General features: G+C 42.0%; 1 protein-coding gene across 1 annotated transcript in view; it reads right to left on the reverse strand.

Annotated features, from left to right (window-relative positions):
* The window catches only part of SLC7A14 (solute carrier family 7 member 14), a 63,971-nt gene extending 44,616 nt beyond the window's left edge, over nt 1–19,355 (reverse strand). The window contains exon 1 of the mRNA XM_003416240.3: nt 19,052–19,355. Within this exon, the coding sequence (XP_003416288.1) occupies nt 19,052–19,355 (304 nt within the window). The remainder of the gene's footprint in view (nt 1–19,051) is intronic.
* Nucleotides 19,356–19,638: the final 283 nt, after the last annotated feature.

Consider the following 19,638-nt stretch of genomic DNA (forward strand, 5'->3'; position numbering starts at 1 on the left):
GAAGAGGACCTGGAACCACGGATATCATTGCTGATGTCAGATGGATCCTGGCTAAAAGCAGAGAACACCAGAAAGATGTTTATCTGTGTTTTACTGACCAAGGCATTCAACTGTGTGGATCTTAACAAATTATGGGTAACATTGTGAAGAATGGGAACTCCAGAACACTTAATTTTGCTTATGCAGAAGCTGTACGTAGACCAAAAGGCAATCGTTCAAACAGAACAAGGGGATACTGTGTGGTTTAAGATCAGAAAAGCTATGCATCAGGGTTGTATCCTTTCACCATATTTATTCAATCTGTATGCTGAGAAAATAATCTGAGAAGCTGGACTATATGAAGAAGAACTGGGTATTAGGATTGGAGGAAGACTCATTAACAACCCGCAACGTGCAGATGACACAATTTTGCTTGCTGAAAGCTAAGAGGATTTGAAGCACTTACTGATGAAGATCAAAGACTACAGCCTTCAGTATGGACTACACCTCAACATAAAGGAAATAAAAATCCTCACAACTGGAACAATAAGCAACATCATGGTAAACAGAGAAAATATTGAAATTATCAAGGGCTTCACTTTACTTGGACCCACAATCAATGCCCATGAAGGCAGCAGTCAGGAAATCAAAGGATGTATTGCATTGGAAAAATCTGCTTCAAAAGACCTCTCTAAAGTGTTAAAAAGCAAGGATGTCACTCTGAGGACTAAGGTGTGTATATGCATATATACACATATATATATATGTATACATAAATGTATACATGCATATCTATATGTTTTCAGTTACTTTGCAAAGGGCTCAACCCATGAAAATGGCCAGTGGTGAAGCATGCTCCTTGCCTGAGTTTCTAGCCTGCTGGTCTACCTTACAGAAATGTTTGAGATGCATGTTAGCAAATCACTGCTTTTCATACACATACCCATGGGCGCTCAGTAAAGCACAGGATGAATGCACTCTTTGCGTTGTTAAGTAAAGGCTTCATTCTATTGATTGCTGTCTCCTTTTTGTACCAACACTACCCTTTGTGTTGTGGTGTTTACCTGCACTCTACTCCTCTCCCCTGAAATTGTCATCTGCAATCCACAGGCTGTCAATTCTGGTGCCTTTTATCAGTGTCTCTGTAGCTTGTGACGTCAATCAACACTCACACGCTCTTCGTTTCCCTGTGTAAAACTTTGTTCTTTCTTTCGTTTTACTCCTACTTCCCTGCCCACTTCTTTACTTTCTCCATTGTTGCTTCTTATTTCTCCTCTCTTTTACCTGTGTGTAGACATTTGAAAAAGCTTTGCCATTAGCTCTTTCCTCTCCTTACACCCTTTGCTTTGGTGATCTCACCCTCTTTGGCAGGGTAAATAGTTTGCCAGGGGCTCTCTGATTTCCTCAGGTACATGTGGTTCCTTAGGACCGGCGTCTGTGCACTAGCAATGAAAGGAGTAGAAAAGAGATGACCTGGCACGTATGAAGCTCCTGAGCCGCTGTGGTCAGCCAGTTAGACTCCATGCACAAAGCCTGCCTTATACCAGGCCTCTGGCCTGAGGGCTAGTGCTTGGTGTAGCTCTTCCTCACGAGTTTCCATCAACAGTCCTGTCTCAGGCAGCTATCTCATGGGCATCAGCAGGCATCGTGTTTTACTTATCTCTGCATCTGCAGCACCTCTTTCAGTGCAGAGTTGAGGCTGTTGAATGACTGAATGGATGGATGAATCCTATGCTAGCAAACAGTGCATCTCAGAGGCGCTCCCACAGAGTGTGTATATCTCATCCCTTCAGGCTCATTTTATGGTGCTCTTCATCATGCTCCAGTCACACTAGTTTCCTTTCAGTTCACAAACACATCAATTTTTTTCTTACCACAGGGCTTTTGTGCAAATGATTCCTTCTCTTTTGAATACTCCCCTACTCTTCAGATTGCCGGACCCTTCTAATCCTTCTTGTCTCTGATTAAATATCACTTTGTTATGGTGCCCTATTTATTTTCCTTATAGCACTTGTCACAATTTATAATTATTACATGTATTTATTTACTTTTTATTTTTTGAGACATAGCCTATTTGTGTATTTTGAAGCACAGTGTTTTTTAAGGGAGGTGTCCCTATAGAGATGAAATCCCATCCTCCACTGAGAATTCCTCCTGGGCAAATATCTTCAGAGCCAAAAGTAGGCTGTACACAAGGTTCATCTGGAGAAACGGTGCATGGCGGGAGGGATGCTAGGTCTTTGGCAGGGCATGAACTGAAGGGGTTCAGAATCAGAACCAGAAACTTCTCTGTTCTTTTGAATTAAGAAAGAACCCAGCATTTTAAAGACAAATAACCCAGTTTAAAAATGGGCAAAGGATATGAACAGGCACTTCACTAAAGAAGGCATTCCGGTAGCTACCAGATATATGAGGAAATGCTCACAATCATTAGCCATTACAGACATGCAAATCAAAACCACAATGAGATTCCATCTCACTCCAACAAGGCTGGGATTAATCCAAAAAACACAAAATAATAAATGTTGGAGAGGTTGTGGAGAGACTGGAACACTTATACACTGCTGGTGGGAGTGTAAAATGGTACAACCACTTTGGAAATCTATTTGGCATTTCCTTAAAAGGCTAGAAATAGAACTATCACACGATCCAGCAATCCCACTCCTTGGAATATATCCTAGAGAAATAAGAGCACTTACACGAACAGATATATGCATACCCATGTTTATTGCAGCACTATTTACAATAGCAAAAAGATGGAACCAACCAAGGTGTCCATCAATGGATGAATGGATAAATAAATTATGGTATATTCACACAATGGAATATAATGCACTGATAAAGAACAATGATGGGTCCGTGAAACATTTCATAACATGGAGGAACCTGAAAGGCATTATGCTGAGTGAAATTGGTCAGTTGCAAAAGGACAAATACTGTATAAGACCACTACTATAAGAACTGGAGAAATAGGTTAAACAGAGAAGAAAATATTCTTTGATGGTTATGAGGGGGGGAGGGAGAGGGGTATTCACTAATTAGATAGTAGACAAGAACTATTTTAGGTGAAGGGAAAGACAACACGCAGTACAGGAGAAGTCAGCACAACTGGACTAAACCAAAAGCAAAGAAGTTTTCTGACTAAACTGAACGCTTCGAAGACCAGCGCAGCAGGGGCGGGAGTTTGGGGACCATGGTTTCAGGGGACATCTAAGTCATTTGGCATAATAAAATCTATTAAGAAAACATTCTGCATCCCACTTTGCAGAGTGGTGTCTGGGGTCTTAAACACTAGCAAGCGGCCATCTAAGATGCATCAATTGGTCTCAATCCACCTGGAGCAAAGGAGAATGAAGAACAACAAAGACACAAGGTAATTATGAGCCCAAGAAACAGAAAGGACCACATAAACCAGAGACTACATCATCCTGAGACCAGAAGAACTAGATGGTACCCAGCTACAACTGACGACTGCCCTGACATGGAACACAACAGAGAACCCCTGAGAGAGCAGAACAGCCATGGGATGCAGATCGCAAATTCTTGTAAAACGATCAGACTTAATGGCCTGACTGAGACTAGAAGGACCCCGGAGATCATCGTCCCCAAATCTTCTGTTAGCCCAAGGCAGGAACCATTCCCAAAGCCTACTCTTCAGACAGGGATTGGACTGGACTAAGGGATAGAAAATGAAACTGGTGAAGAATGAGCTTCTTGGATCAAGCAGACACATGGGACTATGTTGGCATCTCATGTCTGGAGGGGAGATGAGAGGGCAGAGGGGGTCAGAAGCTGGCTGAATGGACACAAAAATAGAAAGGGAGGGAACGAGAATACTGTCTCATTAAGGGTAGAGAGCAATTAGGGGTATATAAAAAGGTGTATATAAATTTTTATATGAGAGACTGACTCGATTTGTAAACTTTCACTTAAAACACAATAAATTTTTTTTTTTTTTTAAAGAAAGAACCTAGCCTTTTTAGGTTGGAGACTTGGCCGGTAGTAATGAGAATAGTGGTGATAATAATAATAGAAAACATTACTGAACATTTACTACTTGTCAGGGATTATGCTAAATGCTTTATATGCACAGCCTTAATCCTCATGAGATGCTTATGGTATAGGAACTATTATTATTTCCATTTACAGATGCTGAATCCAAGACCAAGAAAGGTTCTCAGGACTTTCTAACCTTTTTCACTTGGTAGGACACACCTACCTGTATACCCATTGCTGTTTACTCACAGTGACCCTAGAAAATGATAATGTTTGTGTGGATATGGAAAAGAGGTAATGTGTAAAAGGGCAAGGCTGCTTACAGGTAGATGTGACTAGCCTGGGAACTCTGCCACCTCCTAGGTGCCCTGAGGGCTGAGGGATCAGTACCTTGGCACACCTTTAACTTTTGGCAGCCTGTTTGGGAAGCTCTGCATTAATTATATTCCCAGTCACAGAAGTAGTAAATGGCAGAGCAGGGCTTGAACCTAGGAACTTCCACTCTAGGGACTAATTGCATCTGGCTCCCTGATGCTAACTGGGAGAGTGTGTGTGTTTCTGTGTGTATGTGTGTCTGTGTGTGTGTGCAGTTGAGACACTGGACCTTTCTTTACAACTCTTTCTCCTCCCTGGGTTCTTTTTTATTCTAACTCATGAAACAGGCAATCAAATTCAAACTCTTCATTTTGCAAAAGAGGAAACTGAGGCTGAGAGGTAAGGATGACTTGCCCAAGGGCCCTGACTTGCTGAAGGAGAGAGTTGGAAAATAGTCTCAGGTGTTCCGACTTCTGATCCAGAACCCTGTTGTCTCTTGCAGTGCTCACAAGCCCTTTGTCCCAGAGTTCTTTCCTGTCTTCTGCAGCACCTCCTGCCATGCTGATCAGTCCCTTCTCATAGCCGTGCTGGGGGCTCTGGGTGTGCACTGTCCACGCCTCCAGGCACTGCAGAAGATGCAAGAGGAGCCCGTGTTTTCCTGGGTTTGCAGGAGGAAATTCACTTTCACAACCAGCAGTTTGAGAAACTTGCAAATCTCTGTTAAAATGTGCCCACCTTCTCTGAGCTGGCAGCTGACATCCTTCCTTTCGGCTGTCATTCCCGCCCTATATACAAGAGCTACGTGCACTTCACAAGACCTTCTTACTGCTGACAGGTGACAAAAAGAAAGACGCTGAACTTAGAAGTCATTTTTCATGACCTGATTTACAGAAGTGTTGATCTAGAAAAACGCTCTCATAATCAATAAGATGGGCCGAGGTAAGGCTGCTCTCCAAATAAGGATGATATTTTCCTTGATACATTTGATTATCTATTGTAAGTCTTTTAATTTTGGGGGAGAATGTCTGCGTGAAGTATCTTGGGAGTAACAGTGTCTTAGGCTGGGTTCCCTAGAGAAGCAAAACCAATGAAGTGTATGTATGCATATGTATCAGAGCCCTAGTGGTGCAGTGGTTAAGAGCTTGGCTGCTAACCAAGAGGTAAGCAGTTTGAATCTACCACCTGCTCCATGGAAACCCTATGGGGCAATTCTTCTCTGTCCTATAGTGTTGCTATGAGTCGGAATTGACTTGATGGCAATGCGTTTGTTTGTGTTTTGGATATATATAGAGAGACAGAGAAAGAGAGAGGGGAGACAGAGAGATTTATCTCAAGGAAATGGCTCACATGGTTGTAGAGGCTGGCATGTCCCAAGTCCATGGGTCAGGTGTCAGGTTGGAGGCTTCTCCTGACTCATGTAGCTGCTGGGGATGATGAACCAAAGATCAGCAGGTCAGACAGCAGGCTGATGACTCACAGGCTGTGGAGGCTGATGAATCCAAGATTGGCAGGTAAGATGGAAGGCTGCTGGCTCACAGTCTGTGGAAGCTGATGAATCCCAAGATTGGCAGGCAATATGGCAGGTCACTGGCTCAAGAACCAGAGGTCAGATGATGAAGAGCCAGATCCAGGATCCAGAGTGAGCGAAAGCCAGCAAGCTTTGCCAGAACATCCCTATATATTGGATGCAGGCCACACCCCCAAGGGAGCTCCCTTACAACTGATTGACTGATCACATCATGGAGCTGATTGCATTATATCACAAAATGGAGGATTAAAAAAAAAATGGAGGATAGCTACATTATTACATAACTGCCTAATTACATCATTATATAACCGTGAAACCACTGAGAATCATGGCCCAGCCAAGTTGTCACACAACCTTAACCATCACAAACAGACTCCAGAGTCTGGCAGAATCAGATTTAGACTCTGCCTTTGCCACTTGGCTCTGGGCAAGTCGCCTGACCTCTCTGAGTCTCAGTTTTGTCATTTGTAAAATGAGTATAATAATGGTACCTACTGTGTTCTGTTTGTTGGGAGGGTTATGCAAATGGTGTTCAGCTAGTGCTAGGCACATAGTAAGTCCTCAGTAGTTCAGCTATTATGATTAGCTGTAAAATGGGAACACTAATATCCACCTAGCAGGGTTACTGTGAGGGTTAAGCGAGGTAATGTATGCACAGTGCCTGGCACACACCATGTGCCTAATGATGATAGTAACAATGATAGCCAACATTTATCGAGTGCTTACTAAGTTATGTCCCAGGTGCTTTATAGACATCAGGGGTAGCTAGTATCATTATTAATATTCCACATGTAATTTTGTGTTATGGGTTGAATTGTGTATCCTAAAAACATATGTTGAGGTCCTAAACCCCAGTACTTATGAAAGTGACCTTGTTTGGGTCTTTGCAGTTGTGATTAGTTAATGTGAGGTTATACTGGAGTAGGGGGGGTCCTCTCCTAAAAAGAGGAGGAGAGACACAGAGACAGAGAGAAACAGAGGGATGCGATGTGCTGTGGTGACAGAGACAGAGGTTGGAGGAGTTATACTACAAGCCAAGAAATGCCTGGGCTACTAGAAGCTGGAAGAATCCAGGAAGGATCTTCCCTAGAGTCTTCAGAGGGAGCCTGCCGACACCTTGATTTAGGACTTCTGGCCTTCGGAACTGTGAGATAATAAATTTCTGTTGTTTTCAGTCACCCAGTTTGTGATATTTTGTTACAGAAGCCCTAGAAAATTGATACATTCTGTATATGAACAAGGAGTCCCTGGGTGGTGCAAACGGTTAACATCCTCGACTGCTAACCAAAAGGTTGGTAGTTCGAGTTCACCCAGTGGTGCCTTGGAAGAAAGCCCTGGCAATCTACTTCTAAAAAATTAGTCATTGAAAATCCCATGGAACACAGTTCTACTCTGTCACACATGGGGTCACCATGAGTTGGAATCCTCTTAATGGAAACTGGTTGGTAGTATTTGGACAATATGTTGGAGAGGTAGTTTTCCAGAAGCTTAAGGACTGGTGTGCATTTGTTTATCTTTGTATTTCTCCCCACCCTGTCAATGTGTCTTTACCACCATCCCCCTTCTCAGCAGCTGGTTGACAGCAGTTCTCAGTAGGTGTGTGGGGGAACTTGAACGTAAGTTTGAGGACTGAGTGATCCTACATCTCTGAGAAGGGGCTGCGAAAGGACCTACTCTCTAGTGTTCACCCCTCATGTCTGGCTTCAGTCTGAGTAGGGGAAAAAGATTTACTGTTCTGAAAATCAAAATAAGCTCAAATTGACAACAGCAACTTGGATGATTAGACAGGACACTTAGTGGGCAGTGAGTTTATATTAATGGGGGAGGGATAATTTGGAAAAGGAGGGTGAGAATCGTTGCACAGTTCAAAAGATGTAACCAATGTCACTAAGCTGCACACATAGATATCGTTGACTTGGTGTTTGTCCTGCTGTGTATATTGTCAACAACACAAATAAATGAAAAATTAAAAACTAAAACAAACAAAACAAAACAAAACAAAAACAAAGAGAACTCACCAGACTATATAAAAAAAAAAAACAAAAACTATATAGACTCTGAATATTTGGGCAATATTTCCTCAGTCATGAAAACACAACCCAAGATGAAAACTGGAATGTAGAGACCACATTTGAGCTTCACAAAGGTCCGCAGACCCAGCCAGGAGGAGGTTGGGAGCCTGGCTTGTGGGAAACGGCATGTGCTTGACAGACTGTGCTCCCCTTGCCACCTCCCCAGGGATTCCGTTGCTGCGGGCTGGCCTGATGATGGGTCAGAGATGCTAAAGAGCAAATGAGGACAGCAGGAAATACAAATTAGAAACCCCAGTGCTCAATCAAAAACTAAAAGTGCCAAGAAAAATACTGCTCAGCAAGACAGCCCTTTATTGCTTTTTAGACCCTCTTCTTGATTGCAATTTATTAATACACATCTAATGAGAATTATTTTGGGCTTCAAAGATCTCAGAGGCAGCTTGCTAAGTAAGATGAGAGAGCGTGAGTTTTGGCATCCTACAGCCTTAGATTTGAGTTCTGGCTCTGTCACTAAATATCTGTGCGACTTTCTGGAACTTCCTTTAACCTCTCTCAGCCTCTGGCTCCTCATTTCTAAATAAAACTAAAGTCACCCTCTCCCTCCACTAGGATGGTGAAGACCACAAGGAGGCTCTACTTGGAAGCAGCTTCTGCAGTGTCCGGCTCACAAAGTCACCGTCCTCTTCCTCATGGTGTCCTGTGGTGGTCTCCTTTACTGGACTTTTGTGTTCCGACTCTCACTTTCTGTCACCAGAACTGGGCTGTAAAATCTGTTATTCTGATAACATTATTTAAAAAACATTCTAATTTACTATGTGTCTTTTCTTCCTAGAGGGAACATTTTTCCCTCTTTCATCTTCTCTCATCCCCCCATTGCCAAATTCTTTCCAACCCAAGCTCTATTTTGACCTCCATGTCAGGGCCTAGGACCTCATCACCTCTTTCCTGTTCTATACGATATGCACAAGACCTGTTTCAGTTCTTTCATCTGTAACAGAATAATAATGCCACTTATTGCTTAGGGCTGTTGTGAGAATTAAGTGAGATACTGTGTTAAGCACTTAGAACTCTTTTGGTACCTAAGAAGTGCTCAGTGAATGGCAACTACTGCTACTGCTATGACTGTTACTACTATAACTTTTGCCATAGTTGAGTTATCAGGTTTGGTGTCCATCTCCATCAGTAAACAATCAGTCCTTTAGGGTAGAGACCATTTCTTATTTACTTTTGGTACTGCCCCAGTACAGAGCCCTGCTGGTGCAGTGGTTAAGAGCTACAGCTACCAATAAAAGAGTTGGCAGCTCACATCTGCCAGTTGCTCCTTGGAAACCCTGTGAGACAGTTCTACTCTGTCATGGCAATGGGTTTTGTTTTTGGTTTACTGGTGTCTATGGTGGGCACACAATATACTTTTACTGAACCATATACAGTAAAACCTATGAAAGCTGGAACCTGTGTAAGGTGGAAACTTGTCAGAGAAGGAAAACTTAAATATTTTTGACTAAATAGAGAATGATAAAAAAAAAGTGGTAAGACTGTACCCTCTCAAAGCTGGAAAACTTGTGAGACCCAGAAAAACACAGCTGTCCTGTCGAGTTCTGGCTCTCACAGGTTTTACTGTATTATTAAATTTTTGCTGACCATTTCTTTTTTTTTTTTAATTTTTTATTGTACTTTAGGCGAAGGTTTACAGAACAAACTAGTTTCTCATTAAACAGTCAGTACATACATTGTTCTGTGACATTAGTTAACAGCCCCACGACACGTCAACACTCTCCTTTCTCAACCTTGGGTTCCCTATTACCAGCTTTCCTGTCCCCTTCTGCCTCCTAGTCCCTGCCCCTGGGCCAGTGTGCCCCTTTACTCTCATTTTGTTTTTGGACCTGTCCAATTTTTTGCAGACCACTACTTATGAGTAGATGCTAAAAAAATTACTGGTGCTGTGCCCAGGCAGGGGACTGACGCTGTGCATGCAGACTGTCATTTCCTCCTTACCAAAACCACTTGAGATATTGGACTGAAGAGTTACTGTAGAAAGAACATGAGTTTAGGAGTCATTCAGTCAAGTCAAACCTGCCACCCTGCCCCTGCTCACATTCTTGGGAGCCTTTTGGGGCAGGTGCCTTTGAATAGCCAGGTGGTGGCCTAATGGCTTTGTTTTGTATTTTGTCCCCAGGTAACTGAGTTAGACAACCTCTGTAAACCATCCTGCCTCTATCCTTCAGTCCCTCAACAAAGCTGTAGGTGAGAACCAGGAAGAAAAACTATTTTCCCCTATCTGGTTTATATAATCTGGTATACACAAAATGGACAAAATTTTAGGTTTGGCATAGGCATGAGGTATAGTTGTGACCTATTGGGCAATTAAAGAGTAGATGAGACTTTTCAGGACAAAGAGTGAAGGTTGGAGCACAGCCACCTCCTCTGAAAAGCTTCCTTCCTTCCACCTGGGACAGGGCTATGGGCAGTTATGGTGTAGAGGGGAACAGGTAGGTGGAGCTTGGGAAGTTATTGTAGCTTGTCAAATTGTAGAGAAAGTGGTTCTCTCCCTGAGTCATATTTGCTTCATTTTATAAGCTGGTTTGCATGACATGGAGGATGCCACAAGGTCAAGAAAATCTCTTAGATTCTGCTGGCCAAATAGTTTCTATTTTAACATATGTTTCCTCTTCTTTCAGGTCATGCATGCAGCAGAGTGTAGGTTCTGGTTCCTGTAACACAGCAGTTCTCAACCCTGGCTGCACATCAGAATACCCCAGGAAACTTAAAAAAACACCAGTCCCCTGGCTCCACCCCAATCCAATTGCATTAGGATCTCTGGGGCTGGAGCCTGGTCATCAATATTTTTAAAAAGAAATAAATAGACATTAAAAGAAAACTAAAGACAAGCCACAAACTGGGAGAAAATATTTGCAAAACACATAAAGAACTTGTATTCAAATTTATAAAGAACCCTTAACACTTCATAATAAGAAAACAAGGAACTCAATTTAAAAAATGGGTGAGAGATTTGAACAGAGACGTCACCAAAGGAGATATATGTACGGCAAATAAATACATGAAAAGATGCTCAGCATTGTTAGTAATTAGGGAAATACAAATTAAAACCACACTGACATATCACTATGTATCTTTTAAAATGGCAAACAACAACAACAACAAATCCTGGTAATTCTGAGTGCCGGCAAGGGACAGAGCAACTGAATTTTAAATGTGAACTGTCATATGTGGCTGGTGAGAATGCAAAATGATACAGATGCTTTGGAAAAAATTTGGCAGTTCATTGTAAAGGCAAACATACACTTAGACCATAAAGCCAACAATTCTACGCCTAGGTATTTACTCAAGAAAAATGACAGCTTGTGTTCACACAAAAACCTGTACGAGAACATTTACAGTGGCTTTATTCATAACAACCCCTGACTGGAAACAACCCAAATGTCCCTCAACTGCTGAATGGATAAACAAACTATGGTGCATCTATATAATGGGATACTACTCAGCAATAAAATGGAACAAAACACTCATACATGCAGCAACATGGATGAATCTCAAATGCATCATACTAAGTGAAAAAAAAATTCAGAAGGTTACATACTAAATGATTCCTTCCATTTGTATGATATTCAGGAAAAGGCAAAACTACAGGGACAGAAAACAGATGAGTAGTTACCAGGGACTGGGGGTAGGAGGAGGGATTGACTACAAAAAGACAGTATTAAAGAATTTGGCCGAGAAGAATCTAATAACTAAAATATATACAAAACTTTGACAACTTGACAACCAAAAGACAAAGAACCCAATCATAAAATGGGCAAAGGACTTGAATAGACATTTTACCAAAGAGGACATTCAAATGACCACCAAACATGTGAAAAGATGCTCCGCATCATTAGCCATCAGAGCGATGCAAATCAAAACCACATGAGATACCATTTCACTCCCACTAGGATGGCTAAGATTAAAAAAAAAACAAAAAAAGATAGACAATAACAAATGTTGGCAAGGATGTGGGGAAATTGAAAACTTATCCATTGCTGGTGGGAATGCAGAATGGTACAGGTGTTGTGGAAAACAATGTGGTGGCTCCTCAAAAACTAAAAATAAAACTACCACACAACCCAGCAATTCCACTTCGAGGTATACACCCAAAAGACTTGAAAGCAAAGACTCAACCAGAGACTTGTACACCAGTGTTCATTGCAGCACTATTCACAATAGCCAAAAGGTGAAAACAACCTCAATGCCTCTCAGCAAATGAATGGATAAACAAAATGTTACATACATACCCAGCCAGTAGGAGAAATGAAGCCTTGACACATGCTATCGTATGGATAGAGCTGGAAGACATTATGTTGAGTGAAATAAGTCAATCACAAAAGGACAAATATTGTATGACCTCACTTATGTAGATGCCCTGGTGGTTCAGTGGTTAAGAGCTCAGGTGCCAACCAAAAGGCTGGCAGTTAGAATCCACCAACTGCTCCTTGGGGCAGTTGTACTCTATCCTGTAGGGTTGCTATGATTTGGAATTTACTTGACAGCAATGGGTTTCATTTTTTTGGTATTCACTTATACAAAAAGACAAGAAAAGGCAAATATATAAAGAACAAAGTTTATTGGTGGTTACCAGGGGTGAGGGGGAGGGAAGGAGGGGGAGTTAATGGGTATGCAAATATTGCATTGATTAAGGGTAGGATTGCACAGCTGATTACTGTAATTGCTGTCATGAGTTGTACACCTGTAAGAAGTTGAATTGGCAAAAGTTGTATGATAGATATATTTATAACAACGACAACAACAACAACAAAAAAGAGTAGCTGCTGAAGCTGCTTATGTACAGCCAAAAACCTCATGGGATTCAGTTTCTTGGTTTGAAGACTTAGGATTATGGTTTCATGGGACATCCCAGTTAATTGGCCTAATAACATGTTTAGTGTCGCTGTCCTACCTTCTAGTTCATTGCATAGTACCTGGGTCTTAAAAGTTTGCAAGCAGCCATCCAAAGCACAACAATCGGTCTCTATTTGCCCCGAGTGACAGAGGAAGAAGAGAGTCAGGAACAGGAGGAGGATATGGAGTGTGTGGCTGATTGCCTCCGTGAAAAACTGCTTCGTTCGTTATGCAACCAGAAGATCTGGATGGTGGCCAACTACCATTACTGAACATTTCGATCGAAGATTCCATAGAAGAATCCTGATCAAAAGGGGGGAAATGCAGAACAGAATTTCAAATTGTCACGGACTCCAGACTTCCTGGAGCCATGAAGGCTGGGTGAACCCCTGAATCTATTGCCCTGAGACAATCTTTAAGCCTTAAACCAAACAATATCCCCTGAAGTCTTCTTAAAACCAAGCAGTAGTTTAGCTTAACTAGCAAAAAATATCTGCCTTGAGCATTATGCTCTCTTAAGAACTATCTATACGGAATCAAACTGACAACAGCAACTCGTAAGATTAGACAGGAACATTAGGGGGCAGTGAGTTTATGTTAATAGGGGAAGAACAACTCAGAAAATGAGGGTGAGAATGGTTATATAGCTCAAGGAATGCAATCAATGTCACTAAATTGTACATGTAAAAATGTTGAATTGGTGTATGTTTTCCTGTGTTTGTTCTCAACGACAAAAACAAAATAAATAAAATTATATTTATTTATATGTAATATATATAAATAATTATTTGGGGTGATAGAACTCTTCTGCATCTTGATTGTGGTGGTGGTTACATGATTGTATGTGTTTGTCAAAAAGGGTGAATTTTACTGTTTATAATTATAATTCAATAAAACTGACCCTCTAAAAATATCTATTATTCAGAATAAAACTGGTTTAAATTCACAGCCAGGTTTGAGAAATATTGTTGGCATAACAGATTTGAATCTAGGCTATGCCATTTAAACTTCAGTTTCCTCATATGTAAAATTGGAGATGATAAAATCTACCTTGAAAAGACATTGTGAATTTTAACTGTGATAATGTGTGGCAAGCAGCTAATATAGTGTTTGGCACACAATAATAATAACCACTGGTTTAGTGCTATATGCCAGGCATTGGCCCAGGCACTTTATACTCATCTCATTTCATTTTCACAACTCTATGAAGTGGGTAGTATTATGATCATTTTTAAAGTGGAGAAGCTGAGTCTCAGAGAAATTATGGAACTTGCTCAAGGTCTCTCCTAGTCAGTGGCTGACTCAGGTTCCGAACCTAATATAACATTGCTGTACTGATTACTGTACCACTTCTGAAATCTTAATTTCAAACATCCCATTCTTCAACTGTCATTTCCTATCCTTCTAGCTTACTTTCTCAGTATTCTCATCCCAACAATTTCTTGACTTCACTGAGATCTTCAATTTCCATCAATCCGACCACTCTTCATGAATCATCACCACCCTCATATTCTTACTTCTTTTTTTATCCAGCTGAGATTGTATGATCCAGCACTATTTACTCTTCTTTTGCAAACACCCTTAACCCTATTGCTCTTTTCTCCCTCTGCCTGGAAAAAGCTAAGCTTAGTTAATCCTTAATTTCCATTTACTCTACTCTTGCAAACAAGCAGTGATTTTTGCTGAAGAAAAATGCCCGAATGTGGAGACTGGGTTCACCTTCAAATTCATTACCACAAATATTAAATGGGCAGTCAAGCTGCTCAGTTTGGTATGCACCTACCAAGTGTTGCTGTTTTTCTCCTAGTCCAGCAATATAAATGTGGATACATGACCCAAGAAAAGCCAATCAGAGTCCTTCCATGATATGAAGATACTGGGTGAAGGTTTCTTTTACTTCGGTTTGTGAGTTGTAAAGATGAAGAAATAACTTTTATGAAGATGAAGGCAATACATAGGGGGAAAGACAACTAAGAGTTGGAAAGACAGAAAACATGCAACAACGTTGGTTCCTAGATCCAGGAATTGAGCCAATACATTCATGATAGGTAGTGTTGTGTTACAGTGGCTTTAAGTAGAAAGAATTCTGACTAATTGAGATTTCAGGGCAAGAACAATAAGAGAAGGTGAATTGATCTGAGAATTGTTTAGGAGGTAAAACTACTAGGATTGGGGATTAAATGTGAGAGTTAGGGCAAAAAAAGATAGCACCTAGGTTTCTTCCTGGAATGGATGTGTGTGTGAGTATAAGAGAATACAGTTCAGGAGCAGATTTGGAGGAAGAAGATAAGTTTGGGACATGCTGAATTGAGATGTGTCTGGGACATCCAGATGAAGATGTTTGGCAGGCAGTACAAAGCTTGGGAGAAATGTACGTGAAAGAGCTATGAATATGGATATTGATATAAGCATCAGAATGTTGATGGCAGTTGAATCAGTAAGAGAGGATAGGATCACCTAGGAGAGCGTGTAAAGTGAGAGGAATAGTGGGAAACACCAACATTTAAGGAGCAAGTGGAGAAAGGGAAGCCATGAAGAACATAGAGAAGGAATGATCACAGAAGTGTGAGGAGAAGAAGGACAACATAGTCATACAGTAATCAAGGGAATGTAGAATGTCTCAGGAAGGATGGCATGCCAGCAGAAAGTTCCAGTAAGACATGTGCCGAAAAATATTTAGAGGTCTTGGAAAAGAGAATGTCATTGGTGACTTTATTAAGGGTAGTTTTAGTAGAATTATGGGAGCAGATTCTAGAACACAGTGGGTTGAGGAATGAATTGGAGGTTACGAGTTATTGGAGACTATTCTTGAGGAGTTTGGATGAGAAGGAGAGGAAAGAGATTGAACAGTCACCAGAGGAATATTAAGAAGAATTAAATTTTAGGATAGGAGAGATGACTACGGGAAGAAACCAGGGGAGAAGGAGAGGCTGAAGACATAATTCCAAGAAGGGGAATATTGAGGGGGTAGAAGATGATAAGGTTAAGTGGACAAGGGATTGAGTTAGCTTGAGAGCAGGAACACTTGACCCTTTGAAACCGGGGAAAGGTGGCAAGTATGGGGTAAGCATATAGACACACATTTTGGAGAAGAATATTTAAGGAGTCCGTGGCAGATATCTTCAAGGAATTGAGATTCTTTGCTGAAAGTGAAGAGATGAGAATTAAGGGTGGCTTTTTTTTTTTATTTTTTAGGAGAGGCAGTGAAAATGTAGAGTAATAATAAAGAGGAATTGGCAAAGGGCAAGTGAAAGAACTCATGAGCCCAGCTGAGGAAGTCTGGTGTGCTCACCTATATAGATGTGTAATCTTTCTAAACAGCTTTTATTCACCCAGGAACAGACTTGGGAAGGCAGAGATTCTAGGCTGGATTTTACTGGGTAGTTTCAGAGTCTGGATGGGGCACAAGGGAATCAAGGAGGCTGGGGAATTCTTGATGAGGTTTAGGAGTCAGTATATGGGGACTGAGTGAATGAGCTGAGGCCAGAGAGTTCTTGAGGTAAAACAGTCCCAGGTGTTCCAAGACCAAGGTGTGGCCATGAGGGTGGTGGCTGATACAGCACTGGTGGAGGTGAAGGCTTTGTGCATGACAGTATCCCAGAATGGATGGACTAGGTTGGTGGATGGGTTTAACTACTGGATGTTCGAATTGCCTGGCATAATGGCAGAAGCTGGGCTGTTGAAGAAGACTATGAGAGGGAGTGGCTGTGAGGTGAGGAGATCAGAATAAGTAAGAGTTGAAGGTGGTAGGGCCAGGGGGCATAAGCCTCAGGAGGATGAGCTTTAATGGATGCTTACCAGCGACAGGCATGAGACCAAGAGCTTTGTATATATTTTCTCATTTAATCTTCACAGTAGTGCCATCAGTTAAGCACCATTATTAGCTCCACTTTGCAGTTGAGGAAAATGAAACTTTGATAGGTTCTGGAACTTTCTGAAGATTGCTCAGCTAGGTAGTGGTGGGGCTTTGACATGATGGTGGAAGAACACGGATCTGGAAGGAGCAGTGGGGAAACAGAGGTAGCCAGATCTTTCTGATCTGGTGAGTGCGCGAGAAGTATGGAAGAGTGGACAGCTGGGGAAACGGTGTCCTTAGGGTTGAATCAGGTTTTAGCAAAGGCCAGAAGGAGAAAGGGCTGTTGCTGACAAGGATGATCAGTGTGGGGATGATGATATGAGAGTGGAAAGAAGTCAGTGGAAGGGGACTTACCTTTAGTTTGGAAAACAGGAGTGAGAGACCTGGTTGAAGAAACCTGCCACAAACATTCTAACTTTGGCACAAGTTATTTTGGTCCTGGCTCTGGCTGAGGGCTCTAGGCAGATTTGGCTGCCCGCAGTGGGGAGAGGAGTCAGCCACAAGGTGTAGAGAAATGTTAAGGATGTGACCATAAGTGGAAAGATGGGAGCCACAACTGGGGGAGAGGAAGAGTGGAATTTTCTTCTGATGCCTGGTGCAGGGAGAAGGTATTTGTCAATTTTCTGTGGTGTAATAGCCATAGCCAATTTCAAGTTAACAACATGATGTCACTGAATATGAAGCTGGCAAAAGATGTATACCATTGGGCTTCTGGCAGCTGGTGTGAGCTGATTCTAGCACAAAACTTGGTAGGCCAATCTTAGACCCTCCATCTGAGCAGTGGAAAAGTCTATATTATATAGTGACCATGACCACTGTGGTCATGGAGGTGGGCTCACAGAATGCCAGGAGCAGTACGGGGCCATGTTCTGGTTTCCAGATGTAACGTACCACTGTGAAGGGTGAGGTGTAGATGCTCCGTTCATCATGGTCTGAGGAATGGGTCGTAACAGGGTGAGGTCTAGGGGAGACTGTGCAGTCCATATTAACTGGGCAGGACCCTTAGGTATCTGCCCTATGTCCTCTGTGGGACCCTCTGGTTATATGCTGCCGGCATCCTATCATTACCATTCTGCTCTATATGATAACACTTTTAGATTTTTAAATTCATGGCGAGTAAGAATCTGGCACTTTCTCCCAAGTAATTTCTTTGCCAAATAAGTTTGGAAATGACTGCAATCAGGTTAATAGAATTTAAGTACCTAAGAAACTCATCCATGTGAATAATTTATTTTTATCTACAAGAAAAAAAAATCTTCTGTTTTGCAGAAACCTCAATTATTAGGATACGCATGCATATGAGAGGATGACTTTAGGAAAAAAGCAGAGTGGTAAAAACCAACAGGGAAAATAAGCCATGACAGGAGACTAACCATCACAGACTGGAGATACTGTCCTCATCAAATTAAGAAGATGTCAGATATAAACCAATGCATTTTCTGGTTGTGCACACATGGTATGTGCACACCACATGATAAAGGTGGTTTAATCTGGTACAACATTAATGCAGTGTGTTTCTTATGACGGAATGCATACACAGGCTCCCAATGTAAGAGTCCTACTTCTCCTGAAACATTTGAAGAGACCAAGACATTCACTGTCGGTAATGGGCTGACCTGCATGATCTGCCACCAAAAAAATCAGGAAACCCTCGTGCTTTTGCATTATGACCATCAAGAAGCAGGATGTTTTTCCTTTTCCTTCTTTTTCAAATTGTCCATTGACTTACTCCTGGTATCCTGAGAAGATGCCGTGGATTACAACCCAGGAGAAGGCAAACCAGCCTTCTCTACTGGTTTGGTGTGCAGGAAAGAGGAAAAGGAAATAGAAGAGCCATTTCACTATTTATGAACATGTAAGTCTTGGTAAATTAAACGCATTGCCATGGAGTCCATTATGACTCATAGGCATTTTATGACTCTTTCTCAAGTGTAGAGAAGGAACTAGTTGAGGTAGTTCTGTAGAATATCAGTCCATTGAGGTTTGTGGCAGATGGTGATTCGTGATTCTCACAATGGCCTTAAAGCTCCTAGCCTGGCTCCTTCTTGCTTGGGGTTTACAATGCCAGTTTGAGGCTTATCAAATCCCAATAATAGCAGATTTATTGATTTGTCTATTTGCTACTCTGCCTACCTTTTGTTTATTATTTATATCCTAGCATCATCCACTCCCCCCGCCCCTTCAAGGGTTTGAGCCATCTTCCAATGAAAGGGAGAGTTATAATAAAAATAGAAACAGAACATGGATGGGAATGAGAGGTTGGCATAAGCAGGGGAACCAAAAAATTATTTATATTGAAAAGCCAAAGAAGGGGGAAACTACTACAACTGAGCCAAAATTTAGCCCTGAACTCCCTGGAAACCAAGACAAAAAGGGAGCACGATGAACCACTCTTCTGCCACTTCATACATCTCACCACTAAGAACGTTTCCCCTGCACTGAGACACTTACCTGACAATATGGATGCAACAGCTGCAATGATGAAGGACACAATGACACCGGGTCCTGCCATTTCCTTGGCCACCAGGCCAGACACCACGTACATACCCGTGCCCACACAACTGCCAACACCAAGAGAGATGAGGTCCATGGTGGTGAGCACCTGGGCTAGCTTGGTACCATGTGCTGTGGTGGCTCCAGTTCCCTCTAGCATGGACTCCACTGGTTTGGTGCGCAGAATCCTGGAGTGCATGGCGTACCAGGCAGCCCCCCACTGTACCCGCCGGGGGTCCAGGGAGGCAAGGAAGCCACTCATCTTGAGTGATACGGGTTGTGGTATAGGTCAGCCAATGAAGAGGGCTATAGAAGCCTTAGTGCGTGGTTCTGGAATTCATCTAGTGAACAAAGATCTCCATTTCAGGAATGGTCCAGAGGGACCCAAAGCAGTCGTCTCCTGGGCATGAACGTCTGCAGGCAAAACACAAGAAAGGAGAGGATGAGACCAAGTGGGAACAAACCATGACTGGGAGGCGTAAACCAAAACCAAATCTGTTGCCGTCGAGTTGATTCTGACTCATAGTGACCCTATAAGACAGAGT

The sequence above is a fragment of the Loxodonta africana genome, chromosome 23 (assembly GCF_030014295.1).
Source record: "Loxodonta africana isolate mLoxAfr1 chromosome 23, mLoxAfr1.hap2, whole genome shotgun sequence".
NCBI lineage: Eukaryota > Metazoa > Chordata > Mammalia > Proboscidea > Elephantidae > Loxodonta > Loxodonta africana.